General features: G+C 38.8%; 2 protein-coding genes across 2 annotated transcripts in view; one reads left to right on the forward strand and one right to left on the reverse strand.

Moving 5' to 3' along the window:
- Positions 1-10869, forward strand: part of LOC145487715 (uncharacterized) — a 21847-nt gene extending 10978 nt beyond the window's left edge. Inside the window, exons 9-17 of the mRNA XM_081466537.1 lie at positions 390-499; positions 1297-1332; positions 2178-2348; positions 2807-2929; positions 6450-6800; positions 7545-7770; positions 8187-8339; positions 9090-9217; positions 10127-10869. Coding sequence (XP_081322663.1) covers positions 390-499; positions 1297-1332; positions 2178-2348; positions 2807-2929; positions 6450-6800; positions 7545-7770; positions 8187-8339; positions 9090-9217; positions 10127-10341 — 1513 coding nt within the window. The 3' untranslated portion in view covers positions 10342-10869. The remainder of the gene's footprint in view (positions 1-389; positions 500-1296; positions 1333-2177; positions 2349-2806; positions 2930-6449; positions 6801-7544; positions 7771-8186; positions 8340-9089; positions 9218-10126) is intronic.
- A 5120-nt stretch (positions 10870-15989) lies between these two features.
- LOC145488590 (uncharacterized) overlaps positions 15990-25000 on the reverse strand; it is a 21997-nt gene continuing 12986 nt past the window's right edge. Inside the window, exons 11-16 of the mRNA XM_081467479.1 lie at positions 24132-24254; positions 21902-22249; positions 21522-21747; positions 20496-20648; positions 19464-19615; positions 15990-17665 (exon numbers count right to left, since the gene is read on the reverse strand). Coding sequence (XP_081323605.1) covers positions 17517-17665; positions 19464-19615; positions 20496-20648; positions 21522-21747; positions 21902-22249; positions 24132-24254 — 1151 coding nt within the window. The 3' untranslated portion in view covers positions 15990-17516. The remainder of the gene's footprint in view (positions 17666-19463; positions 19616-20495; positions 20649-21521; positions 21748-21901; positions 22250-24131; positions 24255-25000) is intronic.

Below are 25000 nucleotides of genomic sequence, written 5' to 3' on the forward strand. Positions count from 1 at the left end.
CCTTCTAATGTTAAGACAGCGTCAACAAAACATGTTTCAATATTGGTTAGGGGTGGGCTAGGGCTGGAATTTTGGATTTATTATTGAGATGAAAAAAAAAAGGTTGTAGAAATATGGCGTGCTTCTTATCTATTTGATCGTGTATCGCTCGGTGTTAAATATAAATATAAAGTATTTTAATACAGTATGTTTGAGAAAAGAGCGTTTTCCTCATTTCCGATTTTAGATAGTTGGCATAGCATGTATCGCACTTTTATCAATAGAATTTTGGCCGGGTTTCAGGAAAATATGAACCATGTTAAGTTTACAGTACGTTGATTCCACAACTTACCATGACTAATATTACTGTTATGCGAATCTGCGATTCGGATCTGAAGTATGTGATGTAGGAGACGCTATCCCCATCTTAAAATAACTTTATTGCTAAATCTATCATTTCACATATATCGTATACATTTACTTGCAGACATAAACGAGTGTGAAACTCCTTCAAGTTCCGGTAAGTACCCTGAACTCTTACCTGACTTTGTAGCCTACAACTTTTTGTCGTTGCTCTTCTATGGTTCTCATATCTCTGCAAAGCATCACAAGAATGCTATTCCTGAAGGAGCATTTTTAAGCGGCATAGTTCATCTCTTTTAATTTTCTTCAATAACGAGTGTTACGAGATTTCAACAAAGAAAGAATTTTTAACATTCCACTGTGCACTTCTTGTAAGTTTTGCAACCTCATTGATTAATTTATCAAGTACTTTTGAACGAGGGAAATCATGATCTTGATTGAAGCTGCGACGTATTGCTACATTATCGATTATAATTTTAATACCTCGGTTCTTGCTAGAATAGAAAAAAAAAATACCTGTAGATTCATGCTCATGTTGTGTCTGATTTACTTTCCTCTTTGTCCGGAGTTGTTCTTTGTAATGTGTGGGTCTGCGGATCAAATTGTTAAAGATATTCTCAGGTGTTCGGAAATGGGATGGATAATAAACACAATAGCCTCCATTTAACTTTGAAAATGTGCTCGGATATTCGTCCTTGGACATTATCTGTTCCTCGAAGCTCACAGTTTTCCTCGAGCTTCGCTCTCGGAAAACTGTTCGCTTCTCGGAACAGATAATGTCCGCGAACAAATATCCGAGCATATTTTCGCGCCAAATGGAGGCTATTGTTTATATAGTAACTGATTTAAAAAGAGTTCCAAACCATTTTCAAGAAGAGCCGACATGAAGTATTTGTCTTTATCTCTGAACTTAAACTTAAACTTATTTTAATGTAATATATTATTTCTTCACAGCAATCAACCCAACGCCGGCTTCCTCTTATGTGCCTGGTAAGACGTTTTTTGCAAAGTTATTAAGTTCAAAGAAACAATTGTCTCAGACCAGATGAATTTTGATCTAGATAAGATGGTTAAACTTTGTTTGGATTCACATTACACTCTTGAATTTCTTTTGTTTTTCCTTGAACCACATGCTAGACAAACAAGAAGACACTGCATTTGGCGCAAAATATGTGAGCACATTATTAAAGTCAAAAAAAGAAAAAAAAAAAAAAAAGATTTTTCTGAGCTCTACCTCTTACAATCCAGTAATTAGCCATTTACATCTCAACTCCTTACGATACAGCTAAAGCCATCGAGAGGAGCTTGGGTGATGAAATGGAGAACGCTCGCTCACCATCAATTTGGTCTGAGTTCGATTCTCCGCCGAGTTTTCACGGTTTTCTTCCCTCCGCAAAACTAAGGGCGCTTTACATCGAACTAAAATTTCCGAAAATTCCGTGACGGGAACAAATGGTACATACATTTCCTGGGAAAGTTTCCAGAACATCCGACAATTGTTGAATTTTCGTAAAGCGAACCATTCAACCAAAAATTCCGCAAATTTAAAATCTAACAGAAATTTTCAAAAAATTGGGTAAAGATCGCGAGGTTGTCCCCTTTTCCAGAAGTTCCGGAGAATGTTGGTCCATTCGCCGCCAGAAATTTTCGGAAATGCAAACCGGAATTTTTGGTTGAATGGAAAGCGCCCTAACTCTCCTAATGCTAATATGTCCGTTCTCAATGGACGAAAGCTTCTTAGTGACTTTACTGGAGCTCTTCCTTGTTGCAGAGTTAAATTAATTAATCTAATCTATATTTGCATACTATATCTGTTACAATTCCTTTTTATACAGTCAGTGCTACAGTCAGTGCCGGGAACTTTTTTTCCGCCCTGGCAAGTCCTTTTGACTTCGAGTTGCATATACCAGCGGACTGCGATCATGCTTGCATTAACAAACCAGGCAGTTACATCTGTTCCTGTCCCAGCGGATATGAACTGGATTCTGATGGAAAATCTTGCATTGGTACGAAACATGAATGAATCAAACATCCTCATTTTTTGCACTTGAAAATACTCCTACGATCCGATCAATGTTGTGTATTGTCTGGTTGGTTAGATAAAGTTTGATTTATACTAATAGAGTTAATGCCCAAGGGTAAAAAATATGATAGCTGATAGAAATACTAAAGCATTGATTTTTCCGGGAACACTGGAAATGGGCTACAATATCGAAGTGTAGAAATATTTCCCTTTAATGTCTTTAAATATATATATGTGGCTTTTGACGCTACATAACGCTGAATTTCACGCTCATGCAGTCACAGATTTTGTACCCATTGACCATGATTAACTGAATGAATCTCTCAATGGCATATATTTAAATGACCGAACTTTAGTTAAAGCAGCCGGCCATAAGCGAGTCTCACCATGCTTTACCGGCTTAGAATCTCTTCTAACCGAACGATTGTATATTCTCTGTAGACACTGACGAATGCTCTAGCAGAAATGGCGGCTGCAGTCATCATTGCTTTAACATCCCTGGATCGTTCTACTGTGGATGCCCTGAGGGGATAGTTATGAGTTCCAACAATTTGACCTGTGATGGTAAGTGCCCGTTGTAGAGCCGAAAAAAAAAAAAACAACAACAAAAACCCTCTAAGAGGACATGCGGTTACTAGATAGTGAATAACCACAATGGTGCAAAAAAGATTTGCGGAGTTTTAGTCTTATTACTAAGTATTGTTTAAAATTTGAGTGCTTGACATTAATGTCCTCTGCATCATTATAAGCAACATTAGGGACCTTTATGCGATGCAAGGACGGGAAGGTCAAGGCGGGAAGGGCAGTGGACGCGGGAACGTTCGCGTGTCCCGTCGTGTCGCCAAAGACAAACTGCTTAAAGTTGTGTAAATTTCGTATAAGACGGCGATGTCAATAACTCTAGCTTCATAAAAGCTTTTCATAAAACCAATGACATCCCTTAGAGATAGCATAGAAATCTTGTCCTGTTAAGCTTAAAAGATGGTGAGCATACGACAAGAAACTTACTCTCCTTTATATATGTATGAAGCAAACATTCCTGATCTATCGGTATTTGATATTGAAAGAATTCAGAATTTCCGAGTGATGAAATTATGTGAGCGATCTTATCGACCTGGCTCAGATAGCTTTTTTCCAGCAGAGCGTTTTAGAATCCTGTTTAACTGAAGCAGATATTTTTAATGAAACAAACATTACATTAAGTTCCGGAAAGTATGCAAACATTAAATAAACACCATTTTGCAAATGTGCACTTTATTTGCTCGATAGCTGATTTCAAGGCACGTAACGTACAATCGTATTTCCAGTCAAAACCTTTCGGAAACTGCTCAAAATTTAACTGCAAGATATTCTTCGAGGACAATATTTTGGCAAATTTGGTGATAGCTGTGCCTGGTCATATGAGAAAAAAAAATTACAAAAACCTTGTGTACTTACAAAGTCGCGTCACTTCGAAAAGCGTGGGTAAACGAGTCGGCAATGTCCTGCGCGCGGTCACCAGTTAAAGATCGTAGTCATTCATCATGCTCCGTGACTCTGTGTTTCTGGCAGTAAATTCGCATTTTTTTTCACTTCAAAGATCTGAATTTTGTAAATGTTCTAAAAATAGTAACAAAATGGGGGAAAATTAAATTTCCAAACATTGTGTGTTCAAGACGGATTAAGCTTTTTCAATGATTTTTTCTCATTTCACTTTATCTCAGCGAGTTCTTTCAGAACCATGTACTTTTTGTGCCATAACAAGGTAATGAAAATTTGCCTTCAGCACTGTGACGTCATTTTCCCGCCAGAAACTGTTAAATTGAAAAAAAAAAAACGTAAAAAATCATACGCTTATTTGAGATAAAAAGTTCTATCATTGTGCAAAGTTTGAGCTCCATCGGATAAAACAGCAAAAAGGTTTTTCGGGGGTGTCGCTTCAAGTGCTTTGCTGGCCCGGCGTGAGAGCAACTTAAGGTGTTCTGTTTATAGTTTTGATGGAGTGAAAATTTTAGTTCTTTTGTTCAGTTTCCAATGCGTTTTATCATTCGCTTATTTCTCTTTGCGTAAGTCTCTAACCAACATTTACTTAAACAAATAGTACACACGGTAGTAAATAGTCAAAATGAACGAGAAACCAGAAACTGCAAGGGAACGCATACGAAAAACTGACGAGTTCCAATGAAGACGAAAGAGCAGTCCACTGTTGCGATCCTGCTTTACTGGATCGGACTTGCAGTCTATTGTTAACTTTTGTCATTATATGTTTTTTGGGGTGTGTATCACCGCTAAATGTAATAACAACGCTAAATGTAACACCAACCGCAAATGTAATAAAAATTAACTCTAAATGTAATACTCACCGCAAATGTAATAAAAATCAACCCCAAATGTAATAACTTACCCCACCGTAAATGTAATACAATTTAACGCTAAATGTAATAAGCTGACCAACCGTAAATGTAATACAAGTTAACCTCAAATGTAATAACACGTTACTAAGGGTGGTAAAGGCGTAAGTGGCATCAATATCATCAGTAATATGATATCACTTCAATAGATTATCAGATTACCCAATCACGGTTAATCACCTTTACTAAATAACCGTTCGGCAGATTACCCCCGGGGGGTTACTCCCATACAATACCTATACGGGTATAAATACGTTTTTCTAATATGTTTATTTGATTTACAAATAAGTTGTGATTATATATGAATGAGTATCGTTGCTATTAAAGTTGTCATTATATCAACTGTACCATCAGTATATTTTTATCTGTTTTATCATACTACCGTCTCATCAAAATCTTTTGAACACAACCAGAAGGACTTCTAATAATAGCCCACTTTGAAAAACCTGGGGTGAGTATGGGTGAAGGATCAATTATGGGATCATTTGGGGGCGCTCGCACATTTGTTTTCAACCTCGTACTCCCCCAAACGATCCCACAACTGAGCGCACGCCTTCTCTAGCCCAGGCTTCCACTATTTTCGAAAGTGGGCTATGTAATTGCGCGATCCGCTGCAAAGAATTTCGGAAATGATGTTTGCAAATGCTCGACCATCAGAAGGGCTATTTTCTTGGGAAATCTTCAGAAGTTACCAGTTAAGCTTTGACCGGAACTATGCAGAACCTTGGCAATGTTCACAAAAAATCACCGAGACTTCAAGTGATGCCCGGTAACCGTAAGGGAGCTTTTAACACTATGTTTAACTTATTACATTTGAGGTTAACTTGTATTACATTTACGGTTGGTCAGCTTATTACATTTAGCGTTAAATTGTATTACATTTACGGTGGGGTAAGTTATTACATTTAGGGTTGATTTTTATTACATTTGCGGTTAGTATTACATTTAGTGTTAATTTTTATTACATTTACGGTTGGTGTTACATTTAGCGTTGTTATTACATTTAGCGGTGATACAGGGGTGATCAGATCTCTTGTAGTTCCTACGTTGGCAGCGTTTTTCGTACGCGGTCCCTTGCAGTTTCTGGTTTCTCATTTTTGTATTTTCGGACCGTAGGTTTTTTCAGATCCGATAAGCTGCGTTTTTTTAAGGCATAGTACTGGCCATGCAGTTAAATGATTAGGATGGCCTTGTCCAACCACATTTAATTTTTGCTGTTCGAGACACCAATCGTAACACTTTGTCTCCCTGCCCCAGAAACACGCGATGTGGAACGCGTGTTTCGGGGCGCAAGTGAGTTCAAAGTGCGGAACTTGATTTAGTGAACGGGTCATTTTGCAATTTATGTGCGTCTGCTCTTGGGCTGGCGTTACTTATCTTCGCTACACAGGGTCGACGAGTCCCAGTAAGGACGAAACAGCTGTCCACTGTTGCGATCCTGCTTTATCGGTTCTTGTCATGTTGGTGTCTCGAAACATCTTTCACTTTCACGTAGTATCAACCTTGCAGTCTATTGTTTGTCAAAATGAATGATCGAGTGTATAAGGGAAGACTGGGCTTAGCACTTTGAGCAATGTTTTTCTCAATCAGGTCTTCGTATGACCCTAAGTGAAAATTTCAGACCCTGCAAAACTGTACATATGCCGGAATGGAATCAGCCTCCATAATTTCTTAAACTCTTTGTTTGATTTCAGACCCTAGTGCAAGTGTGATATGCACACGTAATAACATGACTGTGACGTTAGAAAAAGAAACATATCATTTCTTTAACGTCAGCGAACTGCGCCTCCGATATGCATCATGTAGAGCCATAGAGAATTCAACACACTTCATTATCAGTACATCTTTAAATGACTGCGGGACGTTTGTGAACGAGACAGAGCACGTTCTTATTTTCTGGAACGAAGTGCAAGCGGATGCCTTGGTTATCGACAATGTCATCACTCGAACTCATGACGTCAGGTTGCCATTTTCCTGCCGCTATTCCAGAAAGTCATTACTTAGCCTTGGATTCACACCTCAGAGTATCTACTTTGGGCAAGAAGGTAATGCAAAGCTCTCTTTTGTTGTAAACATCAGGTCTGTGATAATCCCGAAAGATGTTGTTTTAATAGAAGGATTCGGCAAACGTGTTTACATCCTTGTTGCCACTCAAATCAGATCATGTGATTACTCATTTGGGAGGTTACAATTGCTCTGTTTTTACATACTGCTATGCAATCAGTTGTGTGTGACAAATTGCACAATTGTAACCTCCCAATGCAAATGAATCATCACGTTGTCTGAATTGGGTGGCAACAAGTGTGTAAACATGTTAGCCGAATTCGTCTATCCAGCAGAAGTCTGCCTAATCAGTGATAAATTGTGTTTATCTGTTAAGTCAATCACTTTGGCATTATAGAAAAAAGGAAACAAGGCATTTTCCAGATGGATTTTAAATCTAGCTGATGCGTGATTGTCATGAGAGGCACTCCGTTGTTTCATTGTTGACAAAAACACAGGCTAAAAATCTCCGTTAATCTGGGTTGTATTACCTGAACGCCATCAAACTCGCCACCATTTGTGTTGTTTGTAACGTCTTATGGTCGCCCTATTGTTCCACAACAACGCAGCTTTCCTTCTTAGATCACAGTGGCGAATTTGCTCGGCACGGGACTCAATTCTTTCGAACCCTAAATAATTTTTTCTTCTTTATTTCACCAATTTTCAATTTCCATTGAATGCTGATACGTAAACTTATCTTACCATTGGATGTTCCTTTAAAATCGTTTGCTGTTATCTCCTTGTAGCGGGATACGGTAACTTCACCTTTAAAATGGACTTCTACGACAGTTCATCATTTTCCACGCCTTACACTGAGAAGGACTACCCATTGGACATGCCTCTCAATGATTACGTGTATTTGGGGTACAGTGTGGAGTCAAGTGCCGACTTGGCGATAATGGCTCTCAACTGTAAGGCCACTAAAGATGGAAGTTTTTATTCCTGGCCTCAATACACCATTATACAGAATGGGTAGGTGCATTTCTAGTATTATACACACAGACGCAGAGACATTATTTCAGTTGAAGGGAGGTTAAGCACAGATGTTTCTTAGCTAACGAAAGAAAATCACCTTAGCAAACAAAATTCTGAATTTATTTATTTCTTACGTGGTTGCTCTAACGTTTATCACGAACAAGTTTTAGTAGCCGAGAGCGCAGTAGTTCTTCTGCGGTGCTAGCTTAAGGTGCATATTTTCGCCTCATTTTGCGAAATATCACCGAAATATAAACCACAGATCTGCTAAATCAGTATCGGCTAACGTTCGCTGACGTTTCAGGCCTTACAGTTTAAGCTGGCCCTTTTTTCACCGAAATTCTCGATCTCGAAATTTTATTTCTTTTGCATTACTTTTGCAAAGTACTGTACTTTAATTTTCTTTTATATAGATGCGCGCGAGATACAACGCTGGAGTACAGCTATCATCCAACCGGAAGTTTTCAACAGCTTAGAATCAGAACCTTCCGGTTTTTCGACAGTTATGACACCGTTTTTATCCATTGTGAGTTATTTGCTTGTCATAGAAATTCCTCTAATTCCAGGTGAGTTCTAGAAATTATGAAGCACACTCGCAGCCAATACAAGTTGACTTTTGAAGTGTTTCCTCCTGGTGAGGCCTTCACATCCCACAATATAAGCAATAAGTAAAGATTCTCAGTCTGTGGAAAAAATTTACAAATACCGCTTACTTTCCTTCTGCCCGCCTCGTCTTCTTCTTTTAGGGGTAGTATTCTGCGTGTTTTCCCCGTCATCTGACGCGTTCTTTTGTAGCCTTTCTTCTGTATTGCCTGGTTTTGAGATTTTGGAAAATTTTCCTAATCCAGTCTTTCAAAAAATAGGGCTCGGTCATACTGAAAATTCAGGTTCCTTGTGCTGTAATGTTATAAACTGTTCAAGGAGCTACGTCACGCTTTGCACATCTTGAAAAGTTTAATTGGCCTAAATATTTCAAGTTCGTGGATTTTAATCCGTGTTAATCTGCTCCATCCTCAACCATCCTTGTTCCTTTCTGATTTATTATTATCTCTTTGGTGTTTTTCTATCCTAGTAAACAACTATTTTCACGTTTCCTTTGATTCAAAGATAATATTGCACCTGGACAAAAATACAGTTACTGAGCTCCTTTATGTCTCATGGGTTTGGTGTTTCGGTCCAACGCCTTCCTTTGAATTAACTGCATGTAAATAACTTCGAAGATCACATATTCTTTTATCGCTTTGTGTTATTAAATAGAATCATAATAGTTAAGAATAAAGCCAATTGAACAATCTTTACAATCGACTAATTTACAGGTGCAGTAAGGGTTGTTTAAGGAACCAGAGAAAGAAAAGAGATGTGACACGTGACAACAGAGAACGTGAAGAAAGTACAGCCAAAGTGACTCTCACACGCGGACCCTTGTTGATCAAAGAAAAAGAGGGTAAATAACTTCGGAAACAGACTTTGCTGACCGAGCATGAGGTCCAGGGCCCAGTTGTTCAACTGGTGAATAACGCTAATATTCACCTACTAAATCACTATCCACTGGTTTAGTGTTCACACAGCAACCTGGTCTATCCAGTGGATGGTGATGTATGCAGTGGACAGCGTTAACCACTCTTTGAACAACTGGGCCCAGATGTAGAAACCTTGGCAGAGCATTTTTAGCCATTTAGTACCCAGAGAAAGCCGAAGTCAACTGATGAACAAAGCAAAAGTGAATAGGGTCAAAATCTCTGCATTAGGATCAATCAATCTTGGTCAATAATAAAGTAATTTTGTTTGTTGTAACATTGAAGAAAGTTTAAAAAAGTCAGATTGGGCGAGTCCGTTTATGTGAAATTAAAAGGGCGCAGAAGAACCACTGATCAAGATTATTTTTTGACCGGAGGTGATTCCCCAGAAATTGATAAACGAGGACGTGTACGCTGTCACTGTTTCTCGCATTGTTTTGATCAATGAGAAAAATGCTGGATACCAACAGATTGCTTCCAGCAACTGGCGTGGTGCTTTGTAAAGCCCATGAAAAGAGCGTTTTCTTTAGCTAATTATTTGTTGGTGGGATTATTGTCTCTCAACTAGTGGAAAAAAATGTAAATAAGAAAACGGTACAAATAAGTTGAATGATTATTTTTAAATTATAGACAATTTCTTCCTCCATAAAATCTACTTAAGCCATTTGTCAACTGAAAAAAGTGTCTAGTAACCTAGCTGGCATTCTAGATTGTTCTGATCCTTTGATGAAAGATCCGTTTCTTTCTCGCCCCTCTCTGGCCCCTTTGATTTAAAATTCACCTAAAACTAGTTTGTCTGCTTTTCTGAAACGTGTTCACTTGTTTGATATCCACAGATTCTGGCCACGGCCAACAAACTGCTCTGATTGGTGGCGTGGCAGGAGTTGGTGTATTTGGGCTGCTTGCAGTTATAGCCCTGGCAGTTTTATGTGTCAAGTTTCGCATGGCGAAAAGGTTTATGCATGGTAAAGAACCCGTAGACCTGAACGCTACCCAAAACGAGCACATGGGGAAAACGAACCTTGGCGTCTCCGAGTTGGACTCGTTTTAGAAGTCTTGTAATGTTGCCGTTTAACAATGCCATATTTACTCTCAGTTAACTGCTAGTTAGGTTCACAAAACCCTCGGATGTTCACGCAAACGAATATGTGGTACAAGGGAGGGTTGGATGGCGCCCCTGGTTGCCGGAAAATAAATTGGTCCTTTCACAATTCACTGGAAATAAAATCGGCATTTCATGCTTCACGAAAAAAAAAGTGGCTTTTTTTGACACAAACTTACGTAACTTATGATATTTGAAAAGTTACGCCCAAAGCACAGCCTTGTTAGATGTCTTTTTCATCCGTCCGCTTCTTGTTCTGCGCGCAGCAAAAAGAAAAACGAGCAAAAACACGAAGAGGGATGATTGTCCTGTCACGGTCACGTAATATTGATAATTACTATCGCAAATAATAGAAGAGACAACCAGAATCACGGTTCACGACGAATTAAATACTTCTTTCTCATTTCACGGAGAATCATGGAAAATCACGGTTCACGGCTTCTAACGAAATCACGATTCACGAGAAAAAAAAACAAAACAACACATTTCACGGGAAAAAATTAGGCCATTCACGAATCACGAAAATATCCTTTACCACTCTCCTACAAGTTGAGATTTTTTGTGTAGGTCATTGCATGTTGAGAATTCAGATGAGATCATATAAGGTCTGCCATTTTGGATCCGCGATCTTGGATTTTACTGTTTTGCCAGAAACTCATAACTTAACGTCAACTAATGGAAAATTAATTACAAAGTGACAGTGGAAACAAAATAAGTATTAATTCTGCAATCCTCCTCAGGAAAATTAGGGGAAAAAACGACGAAATCTGTCAAAAAAGACGAATTGGCTCGACTTGCAATAGCGATATTAAAGGACGTAAAATATGCCGTTAAAAAAAATAATAAAAAAATATATATTAAAGGACGCAGGGAGCACTTTCGGCACATCGAAATTCCTGCGAGAGATAAATCAACAGCTACTAAAAGTTTCAGCATCACAAAGCAAACACTCTTTTCAGATTCTGTAAAAACCTCTGATGGAGGAATGAGGAAGCACTCCGCCCCACCTTGTACGTCCGAGGGTTAATCGGTCAAAGCTAAGGGCAAATCGATGGTATGTTGTGATGAGCCCATCACTATAATAATTAGGGGAAAAAAAACTTTTAGATGATATGAAGTTTACGGTGCCAAACTCCGACGGTAAGGAATGATTTCCAGTCGTACGGCGCAGTCTCAGCGCCCTAATGTTTAACATTATCAATCTCACTCGATGGAATGCGACGTTAATCGTTACGAACCACATACCTTATCTTTGAGGCCTTTCAAATTATTTTTCCAACAGCTTCATTGATTTTTACAACTGCCAAGTTGTTTCATCAAGTGTTATTAGAAAGAACGAAGCATAAAGCTTCGACCGCTTCGCATCCATAATGGCGGTTGTTTTGAAACATTGAATTTACTTCATGTAAGTAGTTTGGAAATGTTTACATTTTGTGATGTCTTACATGAGACAAAACAAAAAAACGCAAACAAACTCTCGAGAGTGTGCAGTACGGACTGGAAATCATCTTAAAGCATTGAGCTGTTTAGTGTATTAATTTATAGCGTACATCTGACGCAGCTGCCGATTTCAGACTATACCTTAAGGCCGCCGATTGTTTATGGCAAAACACAATCTGCACAGGTAATTAAACGATTTGGAGTACAATTTGGAGTACATAAGCACAGGAAAATTTCTAAACACTAAGGCCTCATTTATATGGTCTCGGGTACCCGAGACAGCCCTTCCCCCGAGTTACCCTGGCCGAGGTAACTTTTAGCTTATTGCCTTGCAAAATTCAGCCAACCGTTCACATTAGGATCGCGAGCCTGTCTCTGCATAGGGAGAGACAACTCGGGTGGGCGAGTTGTTTCGCCTCGACTGGTAGGGTAACCGGAGCAAGCGGGACAACTTTTCTTCATATAAACGCTTTGACTCGCCTAACCGAGACAATTCTCGGCGTGGCGAGTGTCACGTTATACCTAGATTTAGGATTTAAAGCAGAAATTCGTATCATAGAAGTGAAAATTAACTCCGCAAAACCCACTGTGATGGAATGACCGAGGGAAACTCAAAGAAAGAGGGATATTTGTACATTTGATTATTCAATAAGGGTTATGAATAATCATGCAGGGCCAACTTAATGTGATTCGATCTACAGGGACTACGTTTTCACATATAAACGCTCGATAAAGTTGCCTCAGAGGGAGGGTTGTCTCGGGTGCCCGAGACTATGTAACTGGCGCCTAAAAACAAATTTCACAAGTCCGCAGGGCGAGTGCAATTTGTAATCTTTGGCACGGCAAAAGTCATTTGATTACCTGTTAATAATATACATGCAATTCAGTTTCAGCTGTCTGTAGCTCAATTTCATATTTTTGCACTAATTTCAACTTTGTACCCTTTTTTAGAATAAATGACGTGCTCTCAGCCAATCAGCGTGCTGAAATATTTGTATGTATAGAGCAGTCAGAAATAGTCAGAAGTGACCACCATTTCTGACCTTTTTCTTAAGTTAGTTAGGAGTGCGTTTGTTTCATACCCTCTTTCTGCTGAATTAAATTTTTGGGGGTAAGGTGCGCTTTAAGCTTTGAGCTGTATAATTGTTTAGTAATATTTTATAGAGTAGTTGGCGATTACAGAATTACCTTCAGGTTACCGATTGTTTATGGTAAAGCAAAATTTACGATACATCTCAGACTTTTTTCTTGGGATGGTTAGGAATGCATTTGCTATTTTTTTTTTTTTTATACATTAGTTAAACGTTTTCTGCTTAAAGGACAAATGAACCAAAATTTAGACATTTTTTAAATTATTATTTGAATTCAATGTGTTCATTAAGCATAAAATAAACATATCCTGAAGTTTTAAACGAATTGGACGAACCATTGCGGAGATACTGGTATGTTAAAATCACTGTTTTTTATCCTTCATAATCGTAGAGCAGTCGGGAAAATCGTCGGATAATTGTCGGAAATAAAACTTGTGACGTCACTGTTGGTGAGCTCAAGAATTGCAGGAAATGTGAACCTTTTTTCGTTTCAAGTTCACAGTGAACTCCAGAGGAAAATCACTCAAAATCAAAAGATAGCACTTTCAAGGCCCATAAAAATGAAAAGGAGAATACCTCGTGCCTTCGAGGCATTCGCGCGTTTGTGTAAACACCTTACCGAAGACAGCTTCAAACAAAATCTTGAGGTAAGGAGTTTGTTGCGATCCTCTTTCAAGCTTCGTCAACTTGCAATCGAGAAAGACCCGGTACCGACGATTTTTAACTGCACAATGGAACGTTGCAAGCAGGCAATGTGACAAAAAAAAACAACGAAAAACAAGCGAAAAATGTCCGCCGAACAGCGGGCGAACTCCTCGGCCATTTCCCAAGTAAAATAAGGTTTGTATTTAGATCCAAAACATTCCCCTCGAGGGACTCACTGACGCAGAAACGTAGCAATGTTCATGACAACAATGACGTCACAAAGCAGAGTCTCACTTGCATTCCTTCCATTAAAGTGCACGGTCATTTTGGAAACGTTTTCGTGAAGCCATGGGCTGTCCTCGTACTTTTAACTGTTTTACTCCTTTACACCGCTCAGAAGGAAAAATTTCCGCATAAGTTTCCTTTTACATGTGAAGGTGAATTAATCAACATGACACGAGCGTGGGACAAAGAAAAATTTTGAGTCCCCGACAGGAATCGAACCCATGACCTCCCGAACACCGGGCGGGCGCTCTATCCACTGAGCTACGAGAACTCATGGAGAGCAAGGCCATTTAACTGAGTTCATATATGATAGGTGTCCTGCATACTGCTAGGATCAACATATATGAACTCAGTTATAAAATGGCTGAAGAAATTTTGGTTCATTTTACCCTTAATAACAGCCAAATGACGATAGACATTTGCTCAGTTAATTAGCTTAGCTTAGTCACACGTTTATACCTGCCAGTTATGTACTCCACTGCACTGGACGTTTCACAGTGTTAAGTCCACTCAAGCTACTTTTGGGCATAGTAACCAGTTCTTAGATATTTATACGCCTATAGCAGGAGCCCCTGACCCGGCTATGGGTGAAGGGCTCCTGTTCTAAAGCCAGCAGGGTTGTCCACCTGAGCGAAATGATGCTCGAAATCTGCTTGATAGTGTTGGATGTTTCTAGATCCTCCTAGGATTTCCGCAAAAAAATAACTTGAGAAAGATTACCTTTTTGGTACTGGCTTGCTCTTCCTTTGATTGTTTTCTCCATTGTAAAAACATTAAAAAGTTTATCTGTACCTCGCTGCATAGGAAGTTTCTTTAAAAAAATCTCTTTGTGGGAACATTTTGGGCGCGAAAGTCCTTAGTACAATGAGTAACTACGATACTAACTAACAACACCACAACGGCCGCAATGCACCGCACTGCACCGCACTGCACCGCACTGCACTACAATGCAATACAATGCAGTACAATGCAATACAATGCAATACGATGCAATACGATGCAATACAATGCAATACAATGCAATACATTAAAATACATTACAATACGATGCAATACGATGCAATACAATGCATTATAATACGACACAATACGTGCAAAAATCAAACTACACATTTTTGTGTGGGGAATTAAGCTTACTTTAACTCAAGCGATCCTTTAGAATAAATAGGAAAACGGAGCAGTTGGTGATCAAACAATCATGCGAGAATCTAAAGCGGGTTTAAAAATTGGGGGTGAATGAGGTGCGCCTTCTCTACCTTAGCATTTGGGCGTTCCAACATTTTTTTTTTTTGTACTTTTTTCTTCGCTGCGAACTCGTAGGGACTGCTCTTATTGTGGCCAGTTACACAAAGCTTTTATAGATATTTTTTTAGAATGTGATCCTTCTGGAAGCGACGTTTGTATGAATGTCGCATAAACAAGTAGGTTTGACTCCTTATTTCAGGGCAGATCACGTGATAAAAAGATTGATTAAATCAGTATCTGCTTTTCAGTTTAACATGACACGTGAACTGGTAAAGGATTTTATAGATTCTTAAATATTAGTGTCCATAGTTTTTTAGGGTCCTTAAGGTAGATTTTTATTGTCGCCATCTTATTTTTATTATTGTACTGTCACTGTAACTGTCATCAAGTTATCGCATTTAAGTTAAAAAGTAACACATTGTCGCGGAAAACTGAAACTGGGTATTTCTACCACAGTGGGTATCTGCTACGAAATATGCTTTACAGAATAAGTGGACAAAAATGTCATGAATGGAATTATTCGAGATTGGAGGCAATTCCTCTTTCAAAGTGCAAACCATACGTGAAAAAAAAGGCATCTTAGGGGGAAAAATTCCCATATCTTGAAAAAAATCTTCAACTTTTAGGTCTAGATTGCTTCAAAGCAATTATTTTGTTTGAGACGAAAGAAGGCATTTTATGGGGAAAAAATTCCCATACCTTGAAAAAAAAATCTTCTATTTTTAGGTGTAGGTTACGTCATAGCTTAAGAAAAGATTTTGTTCCAAAATTGACTCGTCCAAGAATGAGAAACATTTCAGATTGTCGGGGTCTATCAGTTCCAACATGACAGTCGGAATCTACTAAAATCGATAATTTATATATTATTTTTGGTCCTTGTATTTACGATTGATTATTTGCTACGCACACGCGCGTTATTACCGTCACAATGCTGTACTTTCCCTCCAATTTGGCATAGTCGTTAAAAGACGAGTATAAGTATTTTTAACGATTACAAATTTAGAGGGAGAATAAGCAGCAATTATGCACCCGAGGATCTAGAGAAAGAAATAAATAAAGAACCAAACAAACAAAGAAACAAACAAAGAAACAAAGAAAAGAAATAAGAAGTTTCTGTTGTAAGAAATGGCAACTGGCTGGCATAAAAACGTCTTGAACATCCTTTTAAAGCCCACAAATTTTATTGCGACAATGTAGCTACAGTTAAGGCTATAGTATTGAACACACTGTGAAGCATCCACTGAGACTATAGATGAATAGGTAAGTAACAGGTTTAAACGTGTAACATAGCTAAGCTAATTAACTGAGCAAAAATGTATCGTCATTTGGTTGTTCTTTAAAAGCAGAAAGCGGTTATAAAACAAACGTAATCCTAATCAGGCTATGAAAAAGGCCAGAAATGACGGTCACTTCTGACTATATGCTACAGCAACTAAGTCGTACCAAATGCGATTCTGTAATCTGCAACGGTTCTATAACATATTACTAAACGGTTATAACGATCAAAGCTTAAAGTGTAACTAATACCCAAAATTTTTATCCGCTAAAGTAAAAATACTTGTTATAACGTAATGACGGTAAAGGGCGAGTTTTATAGTGATGGCTTTATCATAACTTACCATCGATTGGTTTTTAAACTATTAACTCTCGGACATGCAAGGAGGAGCAGGTTGGATCCCTCTCCCTTCAGAGGATTTTTATGAGTTTTGAAAGGAGGCTTTACTTTATGTTATCCAAACTCGCAATCAGCCAATCAGAAGCCGTGTCTACTGTCCTGATATCCTATGATATCAAGCCACTGACCTGGTATGGCTACGATAACTTGGTCACTTTCAATCGAATAATTTTTCCGTGAGTCAAAGTGAAAGGAGGTTTTAAAATAAAATCAAAATTTTGAGCGTTTGTTTTTTGGGGTTAAAAGGCGTCGAAACTTTCCCGTCAAAACTAAACTGGAGGGCGATCGTCAAATGGCCGCTGTTTTGTGACAGTCCTGATTTTTTTTGTTTCTAACGTGGAGCCGGGGTTTTCAGATCTCTCGTTTCTGAGTTTCTGCGAAAATAGTAAAATCTAAGATCGCAGATTCAAGAGGCCGGCAGGCTTAACAACCTCATGTGACGCCAGATGACGTCACGAACAACAAAAAAATTACTGATCTCGCAGAGCAGGCCTGGAGCTATCTATTCAACGTAAAATGATTTTTAAAAATGTCCGATTGAAACGAGACCGCAAGGGAAGGGCTCCATTTACCCCTCCTTTCTACCACGGTGGACGTATGAGTTTATATGTACGTCCGAGGGTTTAAGGCCCTAACTAACAGCCTTAAAATAACTAACAGACTCCAAAAATGATCCCGATTCGGAGACAGCAAGGTTTTTTCTTCCCAGTGGGTCGTGGGTAGTGTGCAAGGCGACGATTTGTTTATACATAGGTTGCGTTCATAAACCGTTTCGCCATTGCCATGCGGTACTTGACACCTAAAGCAGCTAGGGCTATCACTGCAACCAGGCCAAATCCACCAACTGCCGCCACGCCACCAATTAGAGCAGTATGTTTGTCGTGACCAGAATCTGTGGATATCAAAACAAATGAACACGTTTCAGACAAGAAAGCAAAGATTTTAAACGTATTTTAAAGCATTTCGGCCAGAGACGGGTTGCAAAGAAACGACTCTTTCAGCAAAGCATGATCAGCATTGTCAGTAAATGGGTTCTACATTTATTTTCCGTTCTAAAAGAGGCTTCAAATTTATTTTGAGCGCTGTGCATTCCTTAATTTTTCCAGCAGAAATAATAAAGAATATCAGGGTACAAGATACCTTTCGCAGTCGACAAATGGCTAAGGTAAAATGTATAGAGGACCAAAATGTCCGTTATAATCAAATCAGATTGTCTTGTCATTCATCCTATTTGAACCGTTTCTTTTTGTTCTTTTTTTTTTTTATTTTATTTTTTTTTCACTAGTTGAGGAACTATAATGCCGCCAAAAGCCAATAACCTACAAGCAATACTCTTTCATGCGTATTACTGACCAAACACTATGCCAGTTGCCGGGAGTATTCTCTTGGTACCCAGTGTTGTCATCTTTGATCAAACGTTCCGAAAGAAATGGTATGGTAGCGAGCACTTTCTATTTCATTAATTGCTGGGAAACAAGTGAGTAAAAGAAGCGCGCTGGTACTCTGTGCACCGTCCACAAGAATGGAATCGCACGATCTGACTTTTTCAACGAATGGTACAACAGCATTTTTTTTTTCAGTCTGCATGGCTGCTATTTTTTTAGTGCGACTACTCGTACCGGGCCACTTGGAACAGAGTTAATTAATGAGAACGTTACTTGAGAAGAAGAAGAAGAAGAAGAAGAAGAAGAAATATTGGAAAACAAGAACAATGACACTTAACAAAATTGAAAACTCAACAGAGAGGGAAGAGTTGCGAACCTTACAGGAAACTTTGCCATTTGTTGATTGGTTAGTTTCGATCCTAAAGTTTGTTCGCTCTTCAGTGGTTGCGGTTTAGTTGTCGCAAACTGAGTTTTCAAGCTAATTTTTTTAAAGCCAGATTTATAATTATGATAAATCGCCGTCAAGGAAAAAGACTCTCCAAGGGTATATATAACGCAGATTAGTATCACCCAACTAGTGGACTGATGCAAATCCTTCATTTTAATTGGCTATGCTACTAGAGGACTATTAGTAATAGTCCTCGAGTAGCGAAATTGGCGCAATCGAGAGTGACGCTTTCTTTCGTTTTATTCCCAAATAAATATTTCTTCAACTTGCATTTGCTGACTTTGTTATTGCCTTTTCTGTCCGACTAGTTGGGTGATACTTAAACAATTAGACAAACGGTCTAATTTGACCACGGGTCAATAGCTTCGCCTCATGGGCTAGTGACCCGTAGCCCGCAATTGTTAAGTAGTCCTTAGTGTTTATGTATTCATCTCAAACAGACCCTTAATACTTGCCTTCACGAGAAAGCTGTCAGTTCATTGTTCTCAGTTTACGTTTTGATTGGTTAGTTTTCGTTTAGCTAGCCCGGTTCGATTACTCGCGCTGGTCATCTTAAGCAGCCTTTTTTCAATGTTAGAACTAGTCCAGTCACTGACTATAGAGCGGGGACGAGAGAGCTTAGGGACTGGACTATGTTAGAACAAACAAAATCCAAATACTATTGAAAAAGCTTCTTTGTTCCTGATGCAGAAATATTGACCTTATTCATTTGTTTTTTCGTTGAACAGTTGACCTCGACTTTAATTTCTGTCAGTCGTAATTACTTGACCAAGAAAATACTCGATTGGTCGAGATTTCTACATTTGGACCTCATGCTCAGTACGTAACAACGTAACTTCTTCTAATAATTAATTAACCTTCTCGATTAGAAGCTTGGCTTTCTGTTTCTTTAATCAACAAGGGTCCGCGTGTGAGAATGACCTTTGATGTGCTTTCTTCACGTCCTATGTCGTCACGTGTCACATCTCTTCTCTTTATGTTGTTACCGCTTAAACAACCTTTGCTGCACCTGTAAGTTGATGGATTGTCGATTGTCAAGGCTGTTCACTGAACTATAGTCAACTGACACAAAATAATAAAAGAACTTGTGATCTTTTGAAGTTATTGACATGCAGTCAGTACATCAGAGGACGGCGCTGGAAAGAAACATTAAGCTCACTTGACATGAGTGGAAGTAGAGAACCTTTGCTCCTGTTTTAAAATTACGAAAAGCACGAGGGACATATGAGTTGTTAGAAGAACCGAGGTACTATTTTTTACAAACTAAATGACAAGAACTTTTCAAATCGCAGAGCCATGCAACACTAAAGAACAGCTACAAAGCAAAAGCTCAGAGGAAGGAAAACCGAACTTCTCCTAAAAGAAGAAAACGAAACCCTTTGAAAGTCAACTTGTACCCACTAAGAATGACCAGTTAACAATTAGATTATGAGCTCTAGATTTCTATGAGGTAAAAGTTGATTCGGCCGCATCAACTATCGCCTTATAGAAATCGAGATTGAATAACTGAATTATTTAGTAGAATTCTAACTAAAATTTGCTTGAAATAACGATTCCAGTTATTTTAATTTCACGCTTTAGAAAATTCGCGCTGACTGAATTGTTTATTTGACATTTGCAGTTGATTCTTTTAAAAATTTCGAGTTTTTTTCTTAATTCAAGAAACCGTGAATGTCTTTCTTTTAGTTTTCCCAGGAGTTTAATTATCCATTTGAGTGTTTCAAATGTTCTTTCAAAACTTCGGTGAAACGAGAAAACGTCGCAATTCTGTAGACTACACCAAGCCACTGCAAACTACTGGCAGATAGTGTGCAATGGCTAAGCCAAACAGATTACAGCATTTGCATTAATATACTAATTGAGTTCTACCAGTGTCAGTTAGAACTCACCTGGAATTAGTGGAAGTTTTATGACAGGCGAACAACTCACAATGGACGAAAACGGTGTCATAATCGTTGAAAAACCGAAACGTTTTGATTTTAAGCTGCTGAAAACTTCGGGTTGGATCATAGCTGTAATCCAGTGTTGTATCTCGCGGGCATCTATAAAAAGTGAGAAGTGAGAACTAAAGTGAGAACAAAATTAACGTACTGTACTTTGCAAAAGTAATGGAAAAGAAAGTCAAAAACATTCAAAATTGTTTGCGAATTTCGGTGAAAAAATGGCGAGGTATAACTTTAGGGCAACCTAATACTAACGTTCGCTGATATTTCGAGGAATTTCATTTGGTTGAAACCAAACTTTCATTAAGGTAAGAGGTAAATTTTTCGTCAGTTTGGGTAATCAAAAGTTTCTTTGCGCGAAACACAAATTCATCTTCGTTTACTGTTAGCGAAACCTCATCTATCCTAAGTGTCATTTATCTCCATTGAAATTGCATTTCTGGTGACCTTCAGTGACGAAGATTTCTTTTCGCTTTTCCGAGGGTGAACTCGAACACCGCAACCGGTATATGTACTTACCTTTATATTTGTTCCAGTATTTCCTTAACTTGGCCTATTTTAAACAAGGAGGCTATGCTGCAGCATATGTCAAGAATAACTTTCCCAGAAACTAATTCGTGCCGTTGGTCCTTATACAAGCTAAGTACAGTCGCCTCAACTCTCTCAGGCTCCCTAAAGCTACGTTCTAATTTGCCTGAATTACTTACGTTCCTCTCAGCTGTGCGTTGTTCAAAGAGGCAACCGGATTCAGCAGTGAATCAATCGTTCAAAACGAAAATGCTGCTCAGCCGCTACCAAAATTTGTTTGTGACGAGAGTTAAAGCAACCGCAAAAGAAAGGAAGAAATTTAGAATTCTGTTTAAGGACGTAATTTGCTCTCGTCGTAGTATTTATAACTTGACTTTAACACGCGCCAAGAGAAGAACACATTTTAATTGTTGCTGCCATCCATAGCGCTGGAAGTGCACCTACCCATTTTCCATAATGGTGTATTGAGGCAAGGAGTAAAAACTTCCGTCTTTAGTGGCCTTACAGTTCACAGCCATTATCACCAGTTCAGCACTTGATTCCACGCTGTAGCCCAAATACACATAATCGTCGAGAGACATTTCCAGTGGGTAGTCCTTCTGAGTGTAAGCCGTGGAAAATGATGAACTATCGTAAAAGTCCATTTGAAAGGTAAAGTTACCGTATCCCGCTAAAAGAAAGGAGATAACAATTTTAAAGGAACCTCCACTGGTGGGACAAGCTGACGTATCAAAATTTAGAGGAAACTGAAATATTGTAAGAAAATACGTAAGAAAAAACAAACCCGAAAAAAATTTGTTTAAAAAAAGAGATCCCTCCATTACCTTCGTGCCCAAAGAAAATACTCTGAGGTGTGAATCCAAGGCTTTGTAAGGTCTTTCTGGAGTAGCGGCAGGAAAATGGTAACTTTACGTCATGAGTTCGAGTGATGACATTGTCGATAATCAAGGCATCCGCTTGCACTTCATTCCGGAAGATAATATCGTCCTCTGTCTCGTTCACTAATGTCCCGCAGTCATCTAAAGGTGTGCTGATCACGAAGTGTGTTGAATTCTCTGTGGCTCTACATGAGGCATATCGGAGGTGCAGCTGGCTGACGTTAAGGAAATAATATCTTTCTTTTTTCAACGTCACCGTCATGTTGTTGCGTGTGCATGTGAGACTACTTGGCTCTGGAATGAAACAGAGTTTAAGAAATTAAGGAGGCTGAATTCAGTTTTGAAAAACTAAAAGAGTTCAACTTTTCACTCTGAAGTAAAATTTTCCAACGTGGTTTTTCTTTCTATAATTAATTTATGTTAAGCATCATATGCAAAGGGAAGACTGGGCTCTAGTAGCTTAAATGATGTTCTTCTCAAAATTGACCGTTACAAACCTGTGTCAAGATTTCAGGAATTGGCTCCGGTTAAACATTCATGTAAAATGAATTAAAATATGCACGACAGATTTTGAGCTATTCTTGAAATTTCAAAATGTTGAAATCAAATGTTCAATTGTTGTTGTTAATAGTGGTCAATGCGTTTAGCTACACCTAGCTAGTTCCCAGGCATGCTGCTTAAAATAAAAAAATATATATATATATATATATATTTCAAATTAACACAATAGGCTTGAAAAACCCAACTGGCGGGAGGCAGACTAGGTGGCTATTTACAAACATGACCGAGGTGTTGAACTGGGCTCTACCGAGAAACAACTCCAGCTTAGTGGTCAAAGCTGGACTTGAACCTGCGACCTCCAGAATTCACGTCCAGCGCCCTAACCACTCGGCCACGCTGCCTCCTTTTCTTTACGAAAAATACGTCTTGTGGATTTCATTTTTTGCTATTCTTCTTCTTCTCCTTCTTCTTCTTCTTCTTCTTCTTCTTCTTCTTCTTCTTCTTCTTGTTATTATTATGATCATTAATATTTATTATCGTTGTCATTATTATAAGTATTTTCATTACTTTTTTGCATGAATGTTTGTCAGAGTCAATTCCAAGCTTCTAAAATTTTAGGGTAAACGTTGTTCAAACTGTTAGGACCGACTGGATCGTTCATTTTGGCCATTTATGAACGTTTTTATTGTTTGTTCTAGTGTCGCATATCGATGGTTAAAGACTAAACGAAAGAGTAATGAGAAAAAGATAAATAGAAACTGTGGAAAACGTTTTTGAAAGAGTTAAAAGCTGGACCGTTTTACTCCATCTAAATTGTGACTAGCCACCTTAAATTGCTCTGTAACAACATGTATAGAACAAACTAGGATGCAATACTCGAAATACGATAAACAGAGATTCTACGCGTGCGCTCATTGGCCGATATGTGTGTTTAAATGAGAGTATGTAAACACGGTTGTTACGAGAAATATTTTATTAAAGCAACGGAGGACTTTTTCCGTGTTTTCATCGCGTCGTCTAAACACCATGGGGGTTGCGAGAATTCTCGAAGATTGTGCAAACCGTCGAATGCGTCTAGTGTTTGCATAACTGTCTCGAATTCTCCTAGCGCCACTCGCGTATGTAAACACGGAAAAAGTCCTCTATTGTTTTCTTAGATGATATGGCTGCCAAAAAATCTTATTATTGAATAAAGATAGTGAATTTTAAGTTCGGTAATGAAATTTGAAAAGTGAACTGATCAACATGACACGAGCGTGGACGAAGAAAAACTCTGAGTCCCCGACAGGAATCGATCCCATGAACTCCCTCACGACGACTTCGACAGCGCTGAACCTAGCAGTATGCAGGACGCCTGTCACATGAACTCAGTTAAACGACCTTGCTCTCCACGAGTTCTCGTAGCTCAGTGGATAGAGCGTCCGCCCGGTGTTCGGGAGGTCATGGGTTCGATTCCTGTCGGAATCAGATTGTTTCTTTGTCCCACGCTCGTGTCATGCTGTTCAGTTCACTTTTCACAATCTTATTATTATTTCTTAGTAAGTGCTATCAGGCTAACACAACTGCCTGAAGTTCTTGCGCCGGCGTTCCGTGAGTAGAAGAAGTTGCCTGCTCGCGGACTCAAAAAGGAGTTTATGCGTGTGCATTGTGTTTCGACTGTACCGCGTGCACTTACCATCACAGGTCAAATTGTTGGAACTCATGGGTATCCCCTCTGGGCATCCACAGTAAAACGACCCAGGGGTGTTAAAGCAATCATGACTGCAGCCGCCATTTCTGTTAGAGCATTCGTCAGTATCTATAGAGAATATACAGTCTTTTGGTTAAAATGTATTCCTGGCCAGTCATTTTTTTAACAAGAGTTCAGTCCTTAAAATGAGCCCATTGAAAGATTCCGATAACAGAAGATTTCGTAAAACATGTTGAAATAAACAGTAGCGATATCTAAAGATGACGCTTCGGCGAAGAAATGTCACCATTATCAAATGCCGATGAGTTTGGTAACGTTATATATAGAAATGAAAGTGTGAAACTACGTTAGAATGAAGTAAGAAAAAACACTCATCTTTGTGAGTAATCCACCATCCTGAAGAAATGCCTTTTAAAGTTTGAGCGCCTTATTCACGAGACGCTCCCAATCAGCACATATGTCCCGGCGCCCGTTTCTCGACGGTCCGGAAAAGTTTTCGCACCCGGAAAGCCATAGCAAAATCTCGAAGGTTATGATTACAGAGCTACTTTATTCACGTATTCTTAATATGAACAGAGTACTCGCGAACAGGTACTCAGGAGTCGTACACAATTAATTGTTAGATTTACGAGACTTCGAACTCTTGAATAACCTCATGGCTGATTTGAGAAAATATTAATAACGGTAATTGAACTGAGTGGAGTGCAGTTTGGTCGGAAACCATACGATTTGAAATCACAAGTACGGTTTCAGACCAAAATTGCACGACACGAAGTTGAATTGCCATTTTATTACATTCATTTTGAAATCGCACAATTTTATCAGCATAAAGGAGTTCTTTACCGTCATTCAGT

This window comes from Orbicella franksi, chromosome 5, assembly GCF_964199315.1.
Source record: "Orbicella franksi chromosome 5, jaOrbFran1.1, whole genome shotgun sequence".
Lineage (NCBI taxonomy): Eukaryota > Metazoa > Cnidaria > Anthozoa > Scleractinia > Merulinidae > Orbicella > Orbicella franksi.